This window comes from Odocoileus virginianus, chromosome 30 (assembly GCF_023699985.2).
Source record: "Odocoileus virginianus isolate 20LAN1187 ecotype Illinois chromosome 30, Ovbor_1.2, whole genome shotgun sequence".
Lineage (NCBI taxonomy): Eukaryota > Metazoa > Chordata > Mammalia > Artiodactyla > Cervidae > Odocoileus > Odocoileus virginianus.
In genome coordinates this window covers 13,020,105-13,042,019 of record NC_069703.1, presented here as the reverse complement: position 1 = coordinate 13,042,019, position 21,915 = coordinate 13,020,105, and the positions used below count along the sequence as shown (strand labels likewise).

General features: G+C 37.8%; 1 protein-coding gene across 2 annotated transcripts in view; it reads right to left on the bottom strand.

Annotated features, from left to right (window-relative positions):
• PTH2R (parathyroid hormone 2 receptor) overlaps positions 1 to 21,550 on the bottom strand; it is a 91,989-nt gene extending 70,439 nt beyond the window's left edge. The window contains exons 1-2 of one of the 2 annotated variants that reach the window (XM_020893662.2): positions 18,389 to 21,550; positions 7,455 to 7,557 (exon numbers count right to left, since the gene is read on the bottom strand). Coding sequence is in view for 1 of the 2 variants with exons in the window: in XM_020893661.2 (XP_020749320.2) it covers positions 7,455 to 7,557; positions 13,721 to 13,828 (211 nt within the window). In the remaining variant the exon portion in view is untranslated. Of the gene's footprint in view, positions 1 to 7,454; positions 7,558 to 13,720; positions 14,149 to 18,388 lie in introns of those variants that run through there. The other variant, XM_020893661.2, reaches the window with a different exon arrangement.
• Positions 21,551 to 21,915: the final 365 nt, after the last annotated feature.

Sequence of the window (21,915 nt, the reverse complement as noted above, 5' to 3'; positions counted from 1 at the left end):
ATGTGTGTAATGGAATACTATTTAACCATAAAATAGAATGAAATAATGCCCTTTGCAACAACCTAGAGATTATCATACTAAGTGAAGTAAGTCAGAAAGAGAAAGACAAATTCCATATAATACCACTTATATTACACAATCTAAAATATGACACAAAAGAAATTACCTGTACTACAGGAACAGACTCAGACATGGAGAATAGACTTGTGGCTGCTAAAGGAAAAGGGGGATGAGGGAGGGGTGCATTGGACATTTGGGATTAGCAGAGGCAAACTGGTATATACAGAATAGATATACAACAAGGTCCAACTGTATAGCACAAGGAACTATATTCAATATCCTGTGATAAACTACAGCAGAAAAGAATATGAAAAAAACTCTAATTGGAAAAGATATATGCACCCAATATTCACAGCAGTAGTATTTATAAAAGCCAAGACATGGAAGCAACCTAAATGACCGCCAACAAATGAATGGATAAAGATATGATACCTATATAGATATATACACTGGTATAGTACTCAGCTATAAAAAATATAAAACAATGCCATTTGCAATAATATGGATGGACCCAGAGATGATCATACTAAGTGAAATAAGTCAAACAGAGAAAGACAAATATTATATGATATCACTTCTGTGTGGAATCTAAACAAATGATACAAATGAACTTATTTACAAAACAGAAATATACTCCCTGACACAGAAAACAAATTTATGGTTATCAAAGGAGATGTGAGGGAGAGATAAATTAGGAGTTTGAAATTAACATATACACACTATTATATATAAAATAGGTAAACAACTAGGTCCTTTTGAATAGTACAGGAAACTTATACTCAATATCTTATAATAACCTGTAATGGAAACTTATAATGTATATATACATATAGATAGGTATAACTGAATCACTCTGCTATAAACCTGAAACTAACACAACATTGTAGATTAACTATATTTCATTTTTTTAAAGTTTTTAAAAATAAAATAGTATTTCTCTTAAAAAAAAAAATACCATCCCACACACATACACACAGAGATATACTCCAAAACTGAGAAAACCAACACTCCCCCAAAATAATATTTCTGTAGATTGTAGTAATTTCTCTGCTGGCTATTTGACAAAGAGAATAATCAATATTCACAAAAGGTTGAGAAGACTGGGAAAGCCATGCCCTCATACAGATAATATCCAGAGATCTTAATTAGCATCTTCTCTTTGATCAACATTTCACAATCTGTATGAGTAAATACTTTCATTATTTGGCAAGAAACTAATTAATTGCCTAATGAGTCACCAAAGTCCCTTTATAAATCAACACCATTAATTACATTCTGTGCAATCTTTTGTGTGTGCCAGGAGGACCTAATCATTAGTGAAACTTGTCAAACCATATTTACACAAAGCATTCTAAAATTTGGAGAATCTGACTTTGACTCTTTTCAGTTCTACAGTTTCCATAGCATAATATGACCATACAATTGTAAAATAAACCTGGGATCATATTTGGGGGTTTGTTTTTAAATACTTAAATAGTTTTATAACTAGATATTTTTACATTTTCTTTTCTTTCTTTCATAGAAAAGAGGAAAATTTCTACTTCCTTTTTATTATAAAAACTTTTACAGAAATAAAACAGAGAATGTCATATACTCAGTATTTAAAATTTACAGTTGGTAATATTTTATCAAATTTATTTCATCTAAGTTATTTTTCATTGTGGTATTTTAAAGTAAGTTGCAGACAGCATAACAGCTCACTCTTAAATATTTTGATATACATCTCTCAATTTAAGAGAATTTTAAAATGAAAACTTCTTAAATAAGATAGTGGATTCAAAATGTCATTTATCTTTTTACAGTTGTAGGAGAGAAATGTTGGATCAATTTACATACAATTAGACAGTTTTCATTGAAAGTAGACCAAAGTTTGTCTAGATTTAATTCTAACATATTTTATAGAGAAAGATCTCAAAGAACATGTCTTTTCTCTTAATATTTATTCCTCTACATGTTTCACATGAGTTGCACCTTCACAAATTTTAGATGTTATAAAGTTTACGTCTAGATCATTTACTCTTTTTATGTTTAACTCTCATGATGTGTTACTGATTCCCAGTTGCTTGTCTTTACCGACCTTATTCTGTCTACATGGAATGTCTTTTTACTTCCTCCTTTACACATCTAATTCCTACTCCTTTACTTGTCCATAAAGCTTTCTCTGATTCCTCTGTGATGAATTAAGATGCTTTTTTTCAGTGGTTCCACAATTGTGATACTTCAGTTGTTAAACTTAGACACCATCTGAGGGGTGTCTACTTCCTAAACTATTAGATAATCATTTCCAAGGAGTAAGGATAGAATCTGATTCATTTTTTCCGGTGCTCACTACAGCAGGAACACACTGTAGGCACATATTTGTTGAACTGTTAAAGGGACACTAAAGATAATAATGTTAGACTAGATAATTTCTAAGACATATTCCAGCTCAAAATTTCATGAGACTTCATAAAAGATAATTCATTTAACTCTCATAGATAACAATCTTTATAAATACCTTCATGGCAATGTTGCCCCTCATTAGTAGACCTGAATGTCTAAGACATCAGGGTCAGTGTTCTTTAAAGATAACACTAGTGATTCCCTTTCCTGACATTATTAGCCTAGCCATTCAGAAAACTCTTTCCTAGTCCAAGACACCTACAAAGGCTGAATTAATATAAAAACTTTCTTGCTTAAAACATGGCTTAGGGAGGGAGGCTCAAGAGGGAGCGGGGGATACATATATATATGACTGATATGTGTTGTTGTTTGGCAAAAACCAATACAACACTGTAAAGCAATTTTCCTCCACTTCAATTTTTTTTAAATATGGTTTATGGCTACAAATTTAAAAATATGAGGCCAGAAAATATTCCACAGGATCAGCAATCACCACATTGAGGCTTACAATAGAGGCCTCTACTGACTTGTTGGCTAAAAATTTGGATTTTGATGGTATTCTGATAAAACAAAAATTAGTCTGAAACCTGATGAAGTAGGAAGCTATACCGAAAACTCCTGTATAAGATTAGGATTCCCAAAAGATGAATCACTTAGTAGGTGAACAAAAAACAAAAGCATCCTTTAGAAAGAGACTGACTGTTTTACTGCTGGCTGTATTTAAACAGGTAACAGTAAGAAAAAGATTCTTCTCTCAAAATTTCTAACCACAAGCTCACACTTTGGTGTAGTCTAATATATGGTCTTAGTTTAAAGTGCAGTTAGATCAATAGTTCTACTAGGCATCTTGCAGAAAACAGAAATTTTCTCTAGAAGAATGGATATTAAATGAGGATCTCATAAATCCTTTATCATAAGTCATTAGACACACAAGGAAATAAGCCCCCATGTGTGGTAGTCAGTATTGACAAGCAAAGTCTGTAGTTATCTTAATATCAAATGCAGAATATAAAATAGGTCTAGTGAGAAAACAAGAAAGAGATTAAAATTATATTTAAGATTAAAAAACTATCAAAATTAAATAGACTTCAAAACTGAGAAAGAGAATAATAAAAATTAACTTAATGGATGGATTAAAGAGCCTTTAGACATAGCTCAAAAAATAGTTGATGAATTGGAAAATATATTTGAAGAAATTACCAAAACAGCAGTAGAAAAACAAAGAAAAGGAAAACATGCAAGACACAAAGATACAAAGGGTAATGGGAGAAGCTCCCTCATTTATCTACTTAAACTTCCAGAAGGAGAAAATAGGAAAATGAGGAAGAGCAAATTTTCAAAGACAAAATAACAAAACATCCCCACCACTGAAAAAAGACACAGACCCTTAGACTCTGAAAATCAAGTGAACCCATACCTAGACATAGAATGAAATTACAGAACATCAAAACCAAAGAGAAACTCTGAAAAGGAGCTAATAAGAAAAATTAATGACCAACAAAATTTGCCAACAACAACAATGGAAGCTACAGTGGAAAAATAAAATCTTTAGGAGCTAAAAGTAAATAATTCTCATCCAAAGATCATTAGCCCAGAAAAAATATCTCTAAAGATTGAGATTGAAATTAATACCTTGTCAAACAAACAAAAATACAGAGCACTGTGTATGCACGCGTGCTCAGTCGCTCCAGTCGTGTCCAACTCTTTGTAATCCTGGGGACTGTAGTCTGCCAGGCTCCTCTGGCCACAGGATTTTCCCAGCAAGAATACTGGAGTGGGCTGCCATGCCCTCCTCCAGGGGATCTTCCTGACCCAAGGATCGAACCTTCATCTCTTGCATCTCCCACACTGCCAGTGGATTTTACCACTGAACCACTGGGGAAGTTCAGAAGTAGTGATACTACTTATAGTATCACTATAAGTAGATTTCAGTGTAAGGAAATCTCTTAAAAAGATGTATTTTAGGAAGAAGAAAAGTTATACAAACTTACACTTAATATAAAACTATATGATAACAGCATATAATTTGGAAGCAGTTAAGGTATTTCAAAACACTTACACTATTTGAGAGGGGGAAGTTACTGATAACTTTAAAGTGAAAGTGAAGTCGCTCAGTCGTGTCCGACTCTTAGCGACCCCATGGACTGCAGCCTACCAGGCTCCTCCATCCATGGCATTTTCCAGGCAAGAATACTGGAGTGGGTTGCCATTTCCTTCTCCAGGAGATCTTCCCAACCCAGGGATCAAACCAGGTCTCCTTCATTATAGACAGATGCTTTACCATCTGAGCCACCAGGGAAGTCTTTGATAACTTTAAACTTTCTTTAATATAACATGAAAAATTCTAGGCTAATCACTAAAGAATTAAATATAACATATACCTTCCAAACTAGTAGGGGGAGGGAGGATGAAATAAGGAAAAAAGTCTCAATCAATTCAAAAGAAGCCAACAGAAGGTGAAAGTAGAGAGTAAAAGGAACCAGAGGAAGAGCTGGTAAAATGAAAAACCCAAACAGATGGTAAATTCAAATACAGTGTATTCATAATCATAATTAATGCAATTGGCTAAATTCTTTAATTATAGACAAAGTATCAAAATGGATAACAAGAAAAATTCCAACTGTGTCTTGTTTATAAATGAAACTCCCAAAATATAAGTACACAGAGAAGTTTAATAAATAAATAGGAAAAGATAAGGAATTGCTTAATGGAGTTAGAGTGTCAGTTTTGCAAAATGAAAAATTTCTGGCTATTGGTTTAACATAACAATGTGAATATACTTAACATTATTGAGCTGTATGCTTAAAGCATTTAAGATGATTAATTTAATACTATGTGCATTGTACCATAATTAAAGATTTTTAAGGATGGGAAAATAAATGCAAGGCAAATATCAAACAAGAGAGAAAGAACTAAGTTATTTATTAAACATTATTTTAATATAATAATTTTAGAATTTAGTTAGTATACAAAGCAAAAGTAAACTAGAAACAAAGAAAGATGCTTCATATCAATGGAAGGTTTGATTTACTAGGAAATATAACACTTCTCAATTTGCATATACCCAATAACATATTTTCCAAATATACAAAGCAAAAAATTCATCATCATTGTAGGCTATTTTAAGATATATATATCAGAAAAAGAATAAGTCAAATAGATGAGAAATCATAGCAGAATACATGAGCCACACAACCAATAATCTTAACCTAGTGGATACTATGGAGAAGGCAATGGCACCCCACTCCAGTACTCTTGCCTGGAAAATCCCATGGACGGAGGAGCCTGGTAGGCTGCAGTCCATGGGGTCGCTAAGAGTCGGACACGACTGAGCGACTTCACTTTCACTTTTCACTTTCATGCCCTGGAGAGGGAAATGGCAACCCACTCCAGTGTTCTTGCCTGGAGAATCCCAGGGACGGGGGAGCCTGGTGGGCTGCTGTCTATGGGGTCGCACAGAGTCGGACACGACTGAAGCGACTTAGCAGCCGCAGCAGCAGTGGATACTAGGAAACACTGTGCTCAGAAACTGAACAGTACACATTCTTTTGAAGACCACATGAAGCATTTATCAAAATTGACCCCCATAGAAGCAAGTAAGTCTCAGCACATTTTTGAAAATTAATATCATGCAGATCACATTCTCTGATCATAATCAACTGAGAAATCAAACACAATGATTTTGCATTTTACACCAATCTAAAATGAGGTTGTAATCCACACACTCAGCTTGTCATTGCTTAACTTTATAGCACAGTCTGACGGCAAAACAATCATGGCATTGCTTTCTTTAAAAGCTGATCTGACATTCATGTTTGTAGCCAAGAGTCTACCTGGAAATGCTGTTGATTTCCCAATTTTGAACAGGGTCATTACAGGGAGGGAAGAGTTGATTGATATATGAGAATAAGCTTATTCTGTCATCACTTCATCGCAAACAGGAATACTATAAAACTCTATACATAAGGAGAGTATTTGCATCTTTGTGAGGATTGGGTGGCAACACCACCAATGTTCTTCTGAGCATTCCCATTCCGGAGCTGGCTGTGTGTTGCCGTTCTACATGGGTCGCCGCACAAGGACAACTGACCTCTTGTAGGATTGCCATGACCGCGAGCATGAACAAAATACAACAGTGTCAAAAACTGAACATGTACACATCTTTAACCAACACAAATTTTTTTTAAAGCACAGCTTTAAGGACATCATCTACTGCATACAGATTTAGGGAACTCGGTAAACAACATCTCTCTGTTTTTAAAAATTGTCTCTGAATACATTCAACTATCAAGACAAGGCATTTCCCTATTTACAACATTGTAATTTTCATACTACTCAATTCAATAAATGACTTTATCCAATGGCCCTAATGAGAACTGTGAGTGACCACCAGACCCCAAGAACACAAGCCACAGGTCCCCAGCTGCAATGGGAGAGACTCCCGAGACCACCAACATCACCACAAACTCGTCAGCAGTTTTGTAGCTTTGTTTTTATAGCTTACCACTTGGAACTAATTGAAAAATTACATAAGGAGTTAGCAGATGAAGATAAGATAATCACTTTATTGAGAAGAAAGTTTCTGGAGAACATAGTCTATATATGCATCAGTCGGCTTGCCTAGTGACTCCTTTGAATTTTACATACTATCTAAAACTGCAGTTGATAACCACAGCACTCAGCCTGCTCCTTGAAGCTTACTGCACAGTCAAGGGCAAAACAATATGCATGCTGTCTGCAAACAGACAGATCTCAAAGACATGTCTGAGAAAGAGACATATACATGCCTGGTCTATTCCCAAACTCACAAACCAGGCAAGTCACTCATCCACAGGGAAGGAAGAGATGATGGTGGAATAGATGAAAATAGCATTATTCTGCCACACACCTCTCCACACACAAACATGGAATGACTGATGAGAAACTCCCTACTACTCAATAAGGAGGAGATTTGCAATCTTTGTGAGGATTTGGGTGGGACACATGGGGGACAGTTTCTTCAGCATCTTTACCTCCTTCCTGGAGCTGGGCTGTGATGTTGCGTTCACACTGTACTTTAGCTTTCAGCACAAGGACAATCTGCTCCTCTATAGTGATGGTGCCATCAGAATCCAGCTGTAGATATGAACAAAATACAAACAGAGAAAAACACGCCACTATTTTTTCATGCCATGATACAATCTTTCATTATTTCATCTTCTAATATAATTAAAAATTACTTTGATATCAAGCTACCTTGATATAGTTCTTTATAGAACTAATTCTAAAGAAATAGTTCTTTATCTGAATCAAAATTCAAAATCCATCAATGTATAAGATTTTAGAATAATCGTATTTTAACTGCTTAGCCTAAAGAAAAAAAAACCATTTTTTATAAATTAAAAAGCTATATAAATTTTAATTAGGTAACCCTACTAGATGTAACATAATCATAAAAAATAATAAACATATTGAAATTTTCCTGGAATGTTACAAAGACCCAACATTTCATTAGTCCTCTTACAATATGTCAATTATGGCACATAAAAAGGAGAAGTGGACTAGAAGATTCTGTTTAGCTCCACTGAAAAATTACCAGTGAAACTGGGCAAATCATTCCATGTTTTGAGGTTTTGGTTTACTCATCTGTGAAATGAGAGAATTACTTCAAATGGTTTCTAGTTAATTTTTGCCTTTTTTCCTCCAGTTTTATTGAGATATTACTTACAGACAACATAAATTAAGTTTACAGTGTACTATGTAGTGATTTGGTACATTTACATATTGTGAAATGACTACCACAATAAGATTAGCTAACACCTCCTTCCCCCCACCACATAATTACCTTTAACATGTGTGTGATGATAACATTTAAGATCTACTCTCTCAACAATTTTTGAGTATATAATCAAGTACTGTTAATTACAGTCACCATATTATACACTAGATCCCCAGATCTCAGTCACCTTATAGCTAGAAGTTTGAACCCTTTGACCAATATCCCCTCATTTCCCCCACTCTCCAAGCCTTGGCTGCCACTATTCTACTCTCTGAGTTCATCCTTTTTAGGTTCCATACAAATGAGAACATACAGTATTTGTCTTTCTCTTACTTATTTCACTAAGAATAATGGCCTTAAAGTCAATCCATGTTGCACAAAAGGCAAGATTTCCCTCGTCTTTATGGATGGATCATATTCCTCTGTGTGTGCGCATCACATTTTCTTTATTCATTCATCCCTTCACGGACACTTAGGTTGTCCCCAAGTCTTGGCAATTGTAGACAATGCTGCAATAAACAAGAGGGTACAGATACCTAACCTTTGAGATAGTGATTTCATTCCCTTTGGGTATTATCCAGAAGTGAGACTGCCAGATCATACAGTAGTTCTATTTTTTATTTTTTGAGGAACTTATACTTTTTCCAGAGTAGTTGTACGAATTTACACTCCCACCAATAGTGCACAAGTGTTCCCTTTTCTCCTCATCCTCTCCAAAACTTGTCTCTTGTCTTTTTGATGATAGCCATTCTAATAAGTGTGAGGCAAGTGGATACCTCATTGTGATTTTTGAGGTACACTGCCCTCATTATTAGTGATGTTGAGAATCTTTTCATGTACCTATTATTTCTTTTGCTGTAGAGAAGCTTTTTAGATTGAGGTCATCCCAGTTGTTTATTTTCTGTTTTATTGCTTGCATTTTGATATTATATCCAAGAAACAACTGCCAAGATCAATGTCAAGAAACTTTACCCCTGTTTTCTTCTAGTAAGCTTAGAGTCTTAAATTTAAGTCATTAATCCATTTGGAGTTAATTTTTGTGAGTAGTATAAAATGGGGGTCTAATTTTACTCATCTGTATATGAATCCCCATTTTTCCTAACACCATTTATTGAAGAGACTGTCCTTTCCCCAGTAGGTATTCATGGCTCTCTTGTCAAAGAGTTATTTCTGGGCTCTTGATTCTGCTCCATTGGTCTATGTGTTTTTATGCCAGAATTCTGCAGTTTTGATTATTGTAGTTTTGTAACAAAACTTGAAATCAGGTAATACAGAGTAGATCAGTAAATAGGTATATAGTCTTAAATATTTCTGCATAGTATTCATGGGCTTCCCTGTGGCTTAGTGGTAAAGAATCTGCCTGCCAACACAAAAGACACAAGTTTGACCCTGGGGCCTGGAAGATCCCCTGGAGAAGGAAATGGCAACCCACTCCAGTATTTTTGCCTGGGAAATCCATCCCATGGACAGAGGAGTCTGATGAGCAAAGTCCATGGGGTTGCAAAGAGTCGGATACAACTTATCGAATAAACAACCCACATTTATTTTAATGTGAAAGGAGAAAATAATCAAAACTAATTTGGGGGGTTGGAATACACACCATAATTTAGCTAATAGTGAATACAGTGAAGTCATTCAATCGTGTCCGACTCTGCGACCCCATGGACTGTAGCCCACCAGCCTCCTCCATCCATGGGATTTTCCAGACAAGAGTACTGGAGTGAGTTGCCATTTCCTTCTCCAAATTTAGCTAATAGACTAACACAATGCAGACTGTGAGTTAAAGGCAGCTACACTAAAAGTCTGCCATAAAATCTCACTTATCAAAAAGGGAGAAAAAATGGAAAGAGATGAGTCACCTGCATGGGCAGGGGGTAAAATCTGACTTCTTCCAATATTCTCTAGAAACAACAGTCAGGCACCATTCAAATTGTTTTGGTTTTTTGTTTTGTTTTTCCTGGCTGTTTTTCCAATTCGTTACTTTCTTTTACTTTAATCCCAGAAAACACTGGGTAACCTATGACCAAGTTTTAGAACTATAAATTCGATTCAGAGAAATCTGACCTCAATTATTAAACATGAACATTTCAAATCACACTGTGTACTGTTTTTACCTGAACACATTTACTTTTGTTTCCTTTTGTACAGAGGTAGCCTTTTTACTGGGACAACATTTTCAGGAACATAATCATCACTTAAACTACAACTTCTAAAGATAATTTTGTTCTAAAAAAAAAATGTGGCCAGTTTAACCAGGAGGTAAGTTTGATTAGCATGTGCTAACTGATGATCTGTAAAACTGATCATTAGTTATGTCATCAAATGAAAGTAAGAAAATGTTCATCTTTTATATTGTTTTTCCTTCCATCTGTGTTACAGAAACACGTATTCTTTACCATAAAGGGACATTAAAAATCACAGTGTACTTAAACCAAAAGAGCAGTTTTCATATTCAATGTCTGTTACTCCAAAAGCAACAACTACATCCAAAACAAAGCAGTACATTTAGAAATATACATTTTAGCAATGTTTCCTGTGCAAATGATCATTTGTAACAGGGAAGAACACATCTAACTCCATAGTGGGTCTGTTTCTTTTTCTTTAAACTTTGTGCTCTCTTGCCTGTGGTTAGTCAAGCTGGCTCTGCACCTTTTGTGAAAGAGTGGTGCCTACAGCCTAAAATATTAATATATAGGATAGCCCATTCTCAAGACTCTGACCTTTAAAGATATAATACTCTTCCATTCATATAGTGATAAAAAGTTGCAGTTAAAGGATTAAAAGAATATGTTAATTGAATTCTGTTTGTCAGTTACTAAGACAGGAGAGTTCTAGAAACACCCAACTCTTTTAGATATATGCTTTGCCAGCACCTCTCTTCTCTCCAGCTTTGTGACCAGATGTGCGTTCTACTGCATAATTCGTACCCAAAGCAACCACCTCTGCCCCTTAGAGTAGAATGACATTTTAAAAATTAAAACTGGAGTAAGTAATTAGAGATTTGAGTTCCCTACGGGCTCAAAAAAGACAGATTTTCTTGGAATGAAAGAAATACAAATACAAATTACCTCAGTCAGTGGAGTGATACAACTCCAAAGGTGGTACCTTATGGAAAAGCTACCACCCAAAGGCACCGTGCTAATTGTCACAGGGGATTCCAAACTGCTTTCTACTTCTCCGTGGGATTGGCCAAGACTTTGTCAGGCTTGCATCCCAGTCTGAGGCTTTTTTGTGCAACCCTGCTTCCTCACCCTGTTATCCTTCTCAGGCATCACCCTCCAATAAACCTCTGTTTCCCGGAGGATTCACTAACAGTAAAGAAAAACAACAGACATTAATACAGTTGTCTTCATTACCACGTGAAAATCTGACTGGGAAATTAATTGCTGGGCCCTGCAATGACGCTGGATGCATGAATTCATGGCCTCTGAACTGATCTGAGCGAAAGGAGGGGTGGGGGGTAACCTCAGCAACTAAAGACCACAGAGTTATTCAAAACAATTGAAAAATTGGCCTATGCTATCTATTTTGTAATGCGATCCAGGATTTGCCAGATACTAAGCATTTATTATACACAAGCCACAAGCTAATTCTGCTTAGATGAGTTCCCTTTGTTGTTCTATCAATATAGTAAAACTTTTAAATATATGTCTTGGCTGGGAATGAAGGAACTGAAGACCAAACAAGGTGTCAATGTGTCTAGGCAAATCTCTTTAATGGAACCTTCAGATTTTGTTTAAAGTGCAAAAAATGTAAATATTATCACAAACTGTCATTTTACATGACTCAATCTATAAACATAAATGGAAATCATTGTTAAGCAACGGGTCTCAACCAGAGGTGATTCTGCCTCCCAAAGGACCGTGGGCAGTATCTGGAGAGACATTTTCAGTTGTCACAGCCAGGCAGGCGTGGGGGGTTGCTACTGGATCTAGTGTAAAGAGTACAAAGACTGTACTAAACATCCTACAATGGACAAGTCAGCTCCCATGACAAAGACTTACATGGCCCAGTATGTTGAGAAACTTTGACTTAAAATTATAGAAAAAGTGTTCAATGTCCTGATTTTTCTAAAGCTAAAAGGAAACATCCTTCCCATGATAGCATAGTGATTTTTTTCTTTGTTGTGTTAAACAATATCTCTCCATTTCCTTAGAAAAAGTAATCTGGAAAGTTGAATAAAATAAATGGTTAGAGGTCATTTGGCCCTTATTTAAAGAAGCTGCGTTTTCAAGCACAGTATTCAAATACTTTATGAGACAGAAACATTAGAGATCACCCGGGTTCTATCACTGTCACCAAATTCTTAGTTTTTTTCCATTCTTTCACATTCTTTTTGTTACCTGGGTGAAATTTTTTCAGGTTCGAGCATACTCTACTTTTGAGCATTCATTGACAGTCTTATTGCCCAATGACAATGTACCTCGTTTGATTTTTTTTTTTTTTTTTAACAGATTTACTTCACATGAACTATCCTGGTCATATCAGCAGGGCAAAAAAAAAAAAAAAAAAACACTGCACGTTTAGAATAACTGAAATTTAAACTGGCCGTTTGAAAGCCAAGAACATAGTATTAAGTTTAGACAGTATCAGGGCATAAATTAATGCCTTAATTTTCTCACGGGGAAAGAATTTAAAAAACAAAAACAAAAAAACTAATCGGGGGCTTTATTTGACGGTCAAAATGCGCCCCCTTCCGAACAAGAGAGAAATAACCTTGGTTTCAGTCATTCTGTCTCAGGGCTCTTAAACTGCACTTCACTCAACTATAAGCATCTCTTTCTAGCTCATCGGAAAACTTGAGTGTAAATCCTACATTTTATTTGATTCAAAACAATGTGATGATGAATTATGACTTTAGATGTACATTAGATATACTCTAGATGTACATTAGAGAGGCTCCTTTGTGAAAGATCACCCAGAAAATCTCTGAAGGATACTAGCAGTCCGAATATGACAATTGCCATTTATTCTAAAAATGAACAACTCAGCTTTAACAAGTTATGTATATTTTTCTATCTAGTTTCCTCGCTTTAATGATGCATGATTCTGTACTAGCGAGATCCTGCTATCCTTTCAGACAGTGGTCACAAACAAACCTATAATTTAAGTTCTCAAAACGGACAGTAAATTCCCAGCAGACAAAAAATAATGTAATTAAACGGGGAACCAAGAAGTCTAACAGTAAGAAAAGTTCCTCACCTCTCAACCTCACTCTACTGATCCAGAAAGCGTGGTTCCTAAATATCCTCTTACTTAGCAGATGCCAGGATGCTGGTCGGAATACCACCCCAAGACATCATTCGCCTAAAACATATCTCTGCAGCTCCACTAAATGCCTGTCAAACCTTGCCGAATGCACCTCTGTGTGTGTGTGTCTGTCTGTCTGTCTCTGTGTGCGTTAGTGCCTGGGTGTGTAAGGATGCGCGCACCTTGGTCTCAGCCAAGTCCCGGTTCAGCCAACGCCGGGTTCCGGCGGGTGGCTCCGGGAAGCAGGTGCCTCGGAGCATGGGCTCTTACCTGGGCTCCGGCGAGAATGCAGCAGCCGAGCAACAGCCACCCCCAGAAATACAGCGAGGCCCCTGGCCCGGCCATACCCAGACCAGCCCGAGCGAGGAACAGGAACATTCTTCCCGGACCCCGAGATAAGCTCCACACTCGCAACTTGGCCGGCGCGAGGCAAACTTGTGACTGGGAACGCAGCGCAACTGGGAGTCGGGTTCGAGGCTACCGGCCGGGATGCCCGGGACCAGGCCGTCCGCGCCGCGTGCGTTTGGGGTTGGGTCTTGCCTCTCGGAGGCTGGCGCCTTGGTCGGTACTTCCAGGCTGAGCTGCTCGAGTACCGGCCTTGACTTGCTGGCCCCGCGCCGGGTGGACGCGCGCGCGCCCCCCGCGCGGCTGCTGGAGCGGCAGGAAGGCGCTTGCGCTCCTCTCAGTCTCTCTGTCCCGCAGCCCAGGGGAACCCGAGGGCGACGGCTCCGGAGCGCCGCTGCCGCCGCCCGCAACTCGCACCGTCTCTGCCCGCCTCCACTCTGTCCCACGTTCCGATGCCCTGTCTCTAGGGGTACCCTGGGTCGTTGAGGAGTGTCCGAACTTCCCCTCCTGTGCAGACGCGGGCTGACCACCAGCCGCTGAGACCCGAACAGCGTGGTTAAAGGTTTCGGAGGCCAGGTGCATTCCCCATCCACGACTCTAAGCTGACCAGTACCTACACCTCTAAAGTTCTGATTGCCTTTCTCTTTAACCACTGTACTAATACTGTGCCTCTGGGGCGCGGGGGCGGGGAGAGGTTCTACTCCAACAGAAATCTCTAGGTCAAAAAATTTTGGATCTTTATATTTTTGGATCCAGGCATTAAAAAATACTAATATTCTTTAATATTTTTCTGTGTGTAAACACCTCCGTTTGAGACAGTCTTTTTATTTTTCTTAGAGGCATAATCGTCAAGATGCCAGAGACTGCTTCACAGACATTGAATTGAAGAATATTGTCTCCCAGCATCTGATACAATTTGGAAAGAATGATGCCCATAGATGAAACACAAATTCGCTCAGGTCCTCTTGACAATGAGCGTCTGACTTGTCACCACTGGCTTTCATTTGAATGCCGAAGTGAAAACGGAGTTTGCTTTTATTTTTTACTTTTTATTTTTTTTTACAGTATCTTTTATGCTTTTTTTTCTTTATTTTTTTTTCCATTTATTTTTATTAGTTGGAGGCTAATTACTTTACAACATTGCAGTGGTTTTTGTCATACATTGAAATGAATTAGCCATGGATTTACATGTGTTCCCCATCCCGATCCCCCCTCCCACCTCCTTCTCCACCCGATCCCTCTGGGTCTTCCCAGTACACCAGGCCCGAGCACTTGTCTCATGCATCCAACCTGGGCTGGTGATCTGTTTCAACCTAGATAATATACATGTTTCGATGCTGTTCTCTTGAAACATCCCACCCTCGCCTTCTCCCACAGAGTCCACAAGTCTGTTCTATACATCTGAGTCTCTTTTTCTGTTTTGTATATAGGGTTATCGTTACCATCTTTCTAAATTCCATATATATGTGTTAGTATACTGTAATGGTCTTTATCTTTCTGGCTTACTTCGCTCTGTATAATGGGCTCCCGTTTCATCCATCTCATTAGAACTGATTCAAATGAATTCTTTTTAATGGCTGAGTAATATTCCATGGTGTATATGTACCACAGCTTCCTCATCCATTCATCTGCTGATGGGCATCTGGGTTGCTTCCATGTCCTGGCTATTATAAACAGTGCTGCGATGAACATTGGGGTGCATGTGTCTCTTTCAGATCTGGTTTCCTTGGTGTGTATGCCCAGAAGTGGGATTGCTGGGTCATATGGCAGTTCTATTTCCAGTTTTTTTAAGGAATCTCCACACTGTTTTCCATAGCGGCTGTACTAGTTTGCATTCCCACCAACAGTGTAAGAGGGTTCCCTTTTCTCCACACCCTCTCCAGCATTTATTGCTTGTAGACTTTTGGATAGCAGCCATCCTGACTGGCGTGCAATGGTACCTCATTGTGGTTTTGATTTGCATTTCTCTGATAATGAGTGATGTTGAGCATCTTTTCATGTGTTTGTTAGCCATCTGTATGTCTTCCTTGGAGAAATGTCTGTTTAGCTCTTTGGCCCATTTTTTGATTGGGTCATTTATTTTTCTGGAGTTGAGCTGGAGGAGTTGCTTGTATATTTTTGAGATTAATCCTTTGTCTGTTGCTTCGTTTGCTATTATTTTCTCCCAATCTGAGGGCTGTCTTTTCACCTTGCTTATAGTTTCCTTTGTTGTGCAAAAGCTTTTAAGTTTCATTAGGTCCCATTTGTTTATTTTTGCTTTTGTTTCTAAAATTCTGGGGTGTGGGTCATAGAGGATCCTGCTGTGATTTATGTCAGAGAGTGTTTTGCCTATGTTCTCCTCTAGGAGTTTTATAGTTTCTGGTCTTACATTTAGATCTTTAATCCATTTTGAGTTTATTTTTGTGTTCGTGTTAGAAAGTGTTCTAGTTTCATTCTTTTACAGGTGGTTGACCAGTTTTCCCAGCACCACTTGTTAAAGAGGTTGTCTTTTTTCCATTGTATATCCTTGCCACCTTTGTAGAAGATAAGGTGACCATAGGTTTGTGGATTTATCTCTGGGCTTTCTATTCTGTTCCATTGATCTATATTTCTGTCTTTGTGCCAGTACCATACTGTCTTGATGACCGGAGTTTGCTTTTAAAACGTGGATTGCTAATGACTGTGTGCCCAGTTGCTCAGTCATGTCCAGGTCTTTAGGACCCCCTGGACTGCAGCCTGTTAGGCGCCTCTGGCCATGGGATTTCCCAAACAAGAATACTGGAGCGGGTTACCATTTCCTCCTCCAAGGGATCTTCCCCACCCAGGGATAGAACCCAGGTCTCCTGGGCTTCCAGCATTGACAGATGGATTCTTTACCACTCAGCCTTACTAATGACTGGACAGCTCTAAAATACTAGAAATAGATAACTTTTATTTCTAATTCTATATATCCAAAAAAAGTTCACTCCTATCCTTTTTATTGTTTATAGTGCAGATGGGTATTATAAACAATTTCATGGGCTTTTCTCTATCCATAGGATTTTCCAGGCAAGAGTACTGGAGTGGGTTGCCATTTCCTTCTCAGTGGGATTCCCGCATTGCAGGCAGACTCCCGTCTGAGCCCTGAGGGAAGTCCTTTTTTGAAATTAGCAAAATCTGAATTATATAACATATACACACACACCTGCAAAATTACCCATAAAGTTCACTTTCCACTTATTCTATCAAAAATTTAAGGGGGGGGGGTGTACACCATTTTTCAAAACAGGACTCTATAGTCACTATTATCTAAAATCTTTGGTTTGATTAAATTTTTAAATTATTTATTTTTGGCTGTGCTGGTTAGTCATTGCTGCACAATCTTTAATTGTGGCAAGCAAAGGCTACTCTCTAGTTGCAGTTCAAGGGCTTCTCATTGCAGTGGCTTCTCTCGTTTCGGAGCATGGGCTCGAGGGCACACAGACTTCAACAGTTGCAGCGTGTGAGCTCAGTAGCTGCAGCTTCCAGGCTCTAGAGCACTGAGTCAATAGTTGTGGTGTTTGGGCTTAGTTACTCTGCAGCATGAGGGATCTTCCTGTACCAGGGATTGAACCTGTATCTTCTGCATTAGCAGGATTCTTTACCACTGAGCCACCAGAGAAGCCCCTGGTTTGATTAAATTATTTAGAATTATTAACTGTTATACTACCCTACTCAAGCAAGAAAATAATAACAGTAATAATACTGACAGCATTTAATGAGTGCTATATTCCAGTGACTCTCCTATGCACTTAAAATAATCTCTACAATTAACCCTGTGAGATAGTATTACTGTTATCCATACTTAGAGATGAGGAAATAGACACCAAGTCACTTGCCCAAGGTCTAGATATTCTATCACATGGCACTTTTGATCATCTGTTCTCGTGTTTGGCAATGGTATTATTGCAATTTTTGTTTCATATTCCTTAGGCATCACAAAACCAGAAACACTTTTCCAGCCAGTTTTTATTTTCATTTCTTTGTTTGTGCCCCCTCCCAAAACTTGAGAATAATTTACTGTGTATTACAGCAGTACTTCTGAGCCAGAGGAAGTTTTGTCCCAGGTACATCTGGCAAAATGTCTGGACATCTTTGATGTGTCACAGTACATGTTTTGGCATGTTAGGTAAAATAAAAAAAATAATTATGAAATCACTGTGATAGCATCAGGATATTTGTCACTCTTCTCATAAAATGCTATAGTCGCTTATACTATGGGTCAACATGGAATAATTAGTTAGGATTATTTACAAACTGATAATTGGGGGAAAAAACAAAGCTTTGTGCAAAGTTGATGAAGTGGTTTAACCACCAAGTATCTTTGCAAATAACATCTTGTCAATCTTTGAAATCAGTGAAAACTAGGCAAAGGCTCTGATCATCCACATTCACAAATGAAAAACAGGATCCAGATGATAGAGGAACTCAATTTCAAGTCAATCTTGGTCTCCAGGAAATTATCTATTTACGGCAAAGTTTCATTTTATGTCTTGTTGTTTATTTACTTGTTAGCTTGTTTTTGTCTAAATCATAAGCTGACCATCTGCAAATTTAGCTGGCATGCTTGTTAAAAGACACCTTCTGGGGCTTTACCTCAGACCTGCTGAATCCCAGTATCGAGGATCGGGTTCAGGAATCTCCATTTTGAACAGGCTCCTGGGTGAATCTCATACAAGATTAAGTTTGGACACTGCTGTCTAGACTGATGGATACCACAGCTGATGTGGGCTTCATGGGCAGTTGAAAGGTCTGTTAGTGCAATCCTTTTCTTCTTTGCAAAGTGTATTATCCTATACAATGAAGGGCCAGGGGTCAACAGTCAGCCTACTTGGTAAGAGGCAGATATGGGGACAAATAAGCTATTATCCAGACATTCCCCCAAATTGCAGATTGGACAGCCTTATTTTTTTTTTTTTCAGTCTCACTTTTTTTTTTTATTATTTGGAGGCTAATTACTTTATAATATTGTAGTGGTTTTTGCCATACATTGACATGAATCAGCCATGGATTTACATGTGTTCCCCATCCCGATCCCCCCTCCCACCTCCCTCTCCGCCCGATCCCTCTGGGTCTTCCCAGTGCACCAGGTCTGAGCACTTATCTCATGCATCCAACCGGGGCTGGTGATCTGGACAGCCTTATTTTGAGGAGGATTATTTTTGTTGTTGTTGTTCTGTTCATCCATCTCTAAGTGCAGCCATCTTTCCTTGTTTTAATGTTGTACTTCTTTCTTGGTTTTTACTGGGGAGAACTGAAGGATCAGAGGCTCTGCTCTGCTTCTCCCCGAGGCTCCAGGTTGAGCTTCTCTTGAGCAGATCACCTACTGTCTCTAGAAACAAATTTGGAGGACTTCATGCTGGGAGCAAAGATTGCTGCTGTTAGCGGCTCTGCATTTGGAGGAAAGGCAGCTAAAACATTAAAATCAATTAATTAATTTGAGGCTAGTTAATCATCTATGTAAAGTAATTGCTTTGATCATTTCTCTAAGTTCTTTAAAGCTTTTTAATCACGAGCTAGGATGTGTGGTTGTGCAGTTGCTGTGTGTGTCTGTGAGTGTGTCTGTGTTTGCCTGTCTATATCTGTGTGTCTGTCTGTGTGTGTTTACAATTGTATCTATTTTTAACATTCCAGGAATTTCTCAAAAATTTTAATGTACTGATCTCAGGGTTTTTTTGTTTTCCAGTATGATGCTGTTTGATTCTTTTAAAATGTGGATATGCATTTTCTTTCATTTCAGTAGGGTTTTAAACAGCAAATACAAATAAATGTATGTTCTCTATTCATGTTTTCTGGAAACCCAAAGGGAAAAAATGTATTTAAAAATTCTTGGGAATTCCCTGGTGATCCAGTGGTTAGGACTCTGCTCTTCCACTGCACGGGTCCTGGCTTTGCTGGCAGGGGAACTAGGATGCCACAAGCTGCATGGAGGGGGAAAAAAAATTTAGTCACATTTTTATTACAATACCTATTCCAAGAGAAAATTTTGCAAATGCATAAAATCACAGAGGAGAATAAAAATCCAACAAAATTCCTCTACCCACCATTTTGTTTGCTCATAATTATTTTGAAATAAGATTGGCCTTTTACTGATTATAACATTTTTTAAAGGATGAAAAACAAACACACTGAATAAGAATGGTGGGTTGGCTGGGTTTTATTATTTAATTTTCTATACTTTCTGTTATTATATGATACAATATTCTGGAAACAAAGAGTTATCACTGGGATGACTATCCTTGAACATGTATTTTTATGTAAATCATTGAATATTGCCTTAAAATAAAATTTTAAATCAAAAATTTTCTTTAAAAAATATGCTCAAATTTAAGACTTACTACAGATATTTATAAACTGAACTTGAACTTGTTTATAATTTTGCTGAAGCATTTCCTTACACTCTTGCTTTTGTTGGTATTACATTTTAGAATTTTGTCCATTTAGAAAAGATGACATGTCCTTACTGTTTTTATTTTTAGTGTATTAATAAGGTTGACTAATGCATACATGTATTGTCCAATAGTATCACTTCTTTTTAAAATCTATTCTTGCTTCTTGAGGGAAGAGATGAAGAGGCACACAAACTGAAACAAGAAAGCCTGGGTTTGATTCCCAGTTCTGCCACTTCCTAGCTGAGTAACCTGGGGAGATTACATAAAGGCCTTCCTTTGTCTTAATCTCCTCAAACATAAAATGGAGAAAATAAGAGTACCTCCCTCAAAAGTTTGTTGGAAAAGTTAAGTGAGTTAACAAACATAAACAGTGAGAAATTACCTGGTTCAGGGGAAATGCTCAATAGATGTTAGTTACAGTAACTAGTACTGCTTTATTTCCTATTACTATTATTAATGATTTTAGCCTTGTGACCAGTGTATGAATGAGCAAAGGATTGTGGTGCGTTTGAATGATTCTTATTTATGGAAAGAAAAGCACTATCTCTATTTAGAATATTAAATATTTTTTACTAGAAATACCAAAATGTCTTTTCAACTTTATTTTTGGCTTAATTTGAAATGTCTGAATCAGTGTAGAAGTTTAAAAAAAAAAAACTTTTATGGATCTGAATCTATCAGTCTTTTATAGTTTCTTCCTTAGCTTTTAAGTCAAGAAAGAAACAGCATTCTAAAAACTAGAATATCTTTTCATCAGATCTTTTTCTGTTTTTTCACTATTTCATAATTTCACATTTAATACTTTAGAAGTATTGACTTTTCTACAATGATGATTTAACAATTTTCCCAAATACCTAACCAGTTAATGCTGTATCATTTATCAAAGAATCCACTTAATGAGAAAGATATTTTGAAGAGAGGTGGAGGATGGACTTTGCTGATGATTCCAAAAATCACAACTTGGGCTCCACATGTGACCGCTATACTAGAAGAGGTTTAAAAATTATAGCAGTGTATAGGGCTTCCCTGGTGGCTCAGAGGGTAAAGCGTCTGCTTGCAATGCAGGAGACCTGGGTTCGAACCCTGGTCAGCAAGATCCCTGGAGAAGGAAAAGGTAACCCACTCCGGTACTCTTGCCCGGAAAATCCCATGGATGGAGAAGCCTGGTTGGCTACAGTCCATGGGGTCGCAAAGAGTCGAACATGACTGAGTGACTTCACTTCACTTTGAATACAGCATCTGTCCATCTCATCCAGAGTAGAATCCCACTCATCAAACCCAGATGTTTTGGAAGCAACCAAAATGTCCATTGACAGATGCATGGATAAAGAAGATGGGGAGGTGGGTCAGCTACATGTATACATATGTCCCCTCCCACTCGAGCCTCCCTCCCACCCGCCTCCCCGTTCACACCGTCCAGATCATCACAGAGCAATGAGCTGAGCTACCTGTGCTACACCGCACCTTCCCACTGGCTATCTGTTTTACACATGGCAGTGTATATACGTCAGTGCTGCTCTTCCAGTGAAAGAGATGGGAATACCAGACCACCTGACCTGCCTCTTGAGAAATCTGTATGTAGGTCAGGAAGCAACAGTTAGAACTGGACATGAAACAACAGACTGGTTCCAAATAGGAAAAGGAGTACATCAAAGCTCTATATTGTCACCCTGCTTATTTAACTTATATGCAGAGTACATCACGAGAAATGCTGGGCTGGAGGAAGCACAA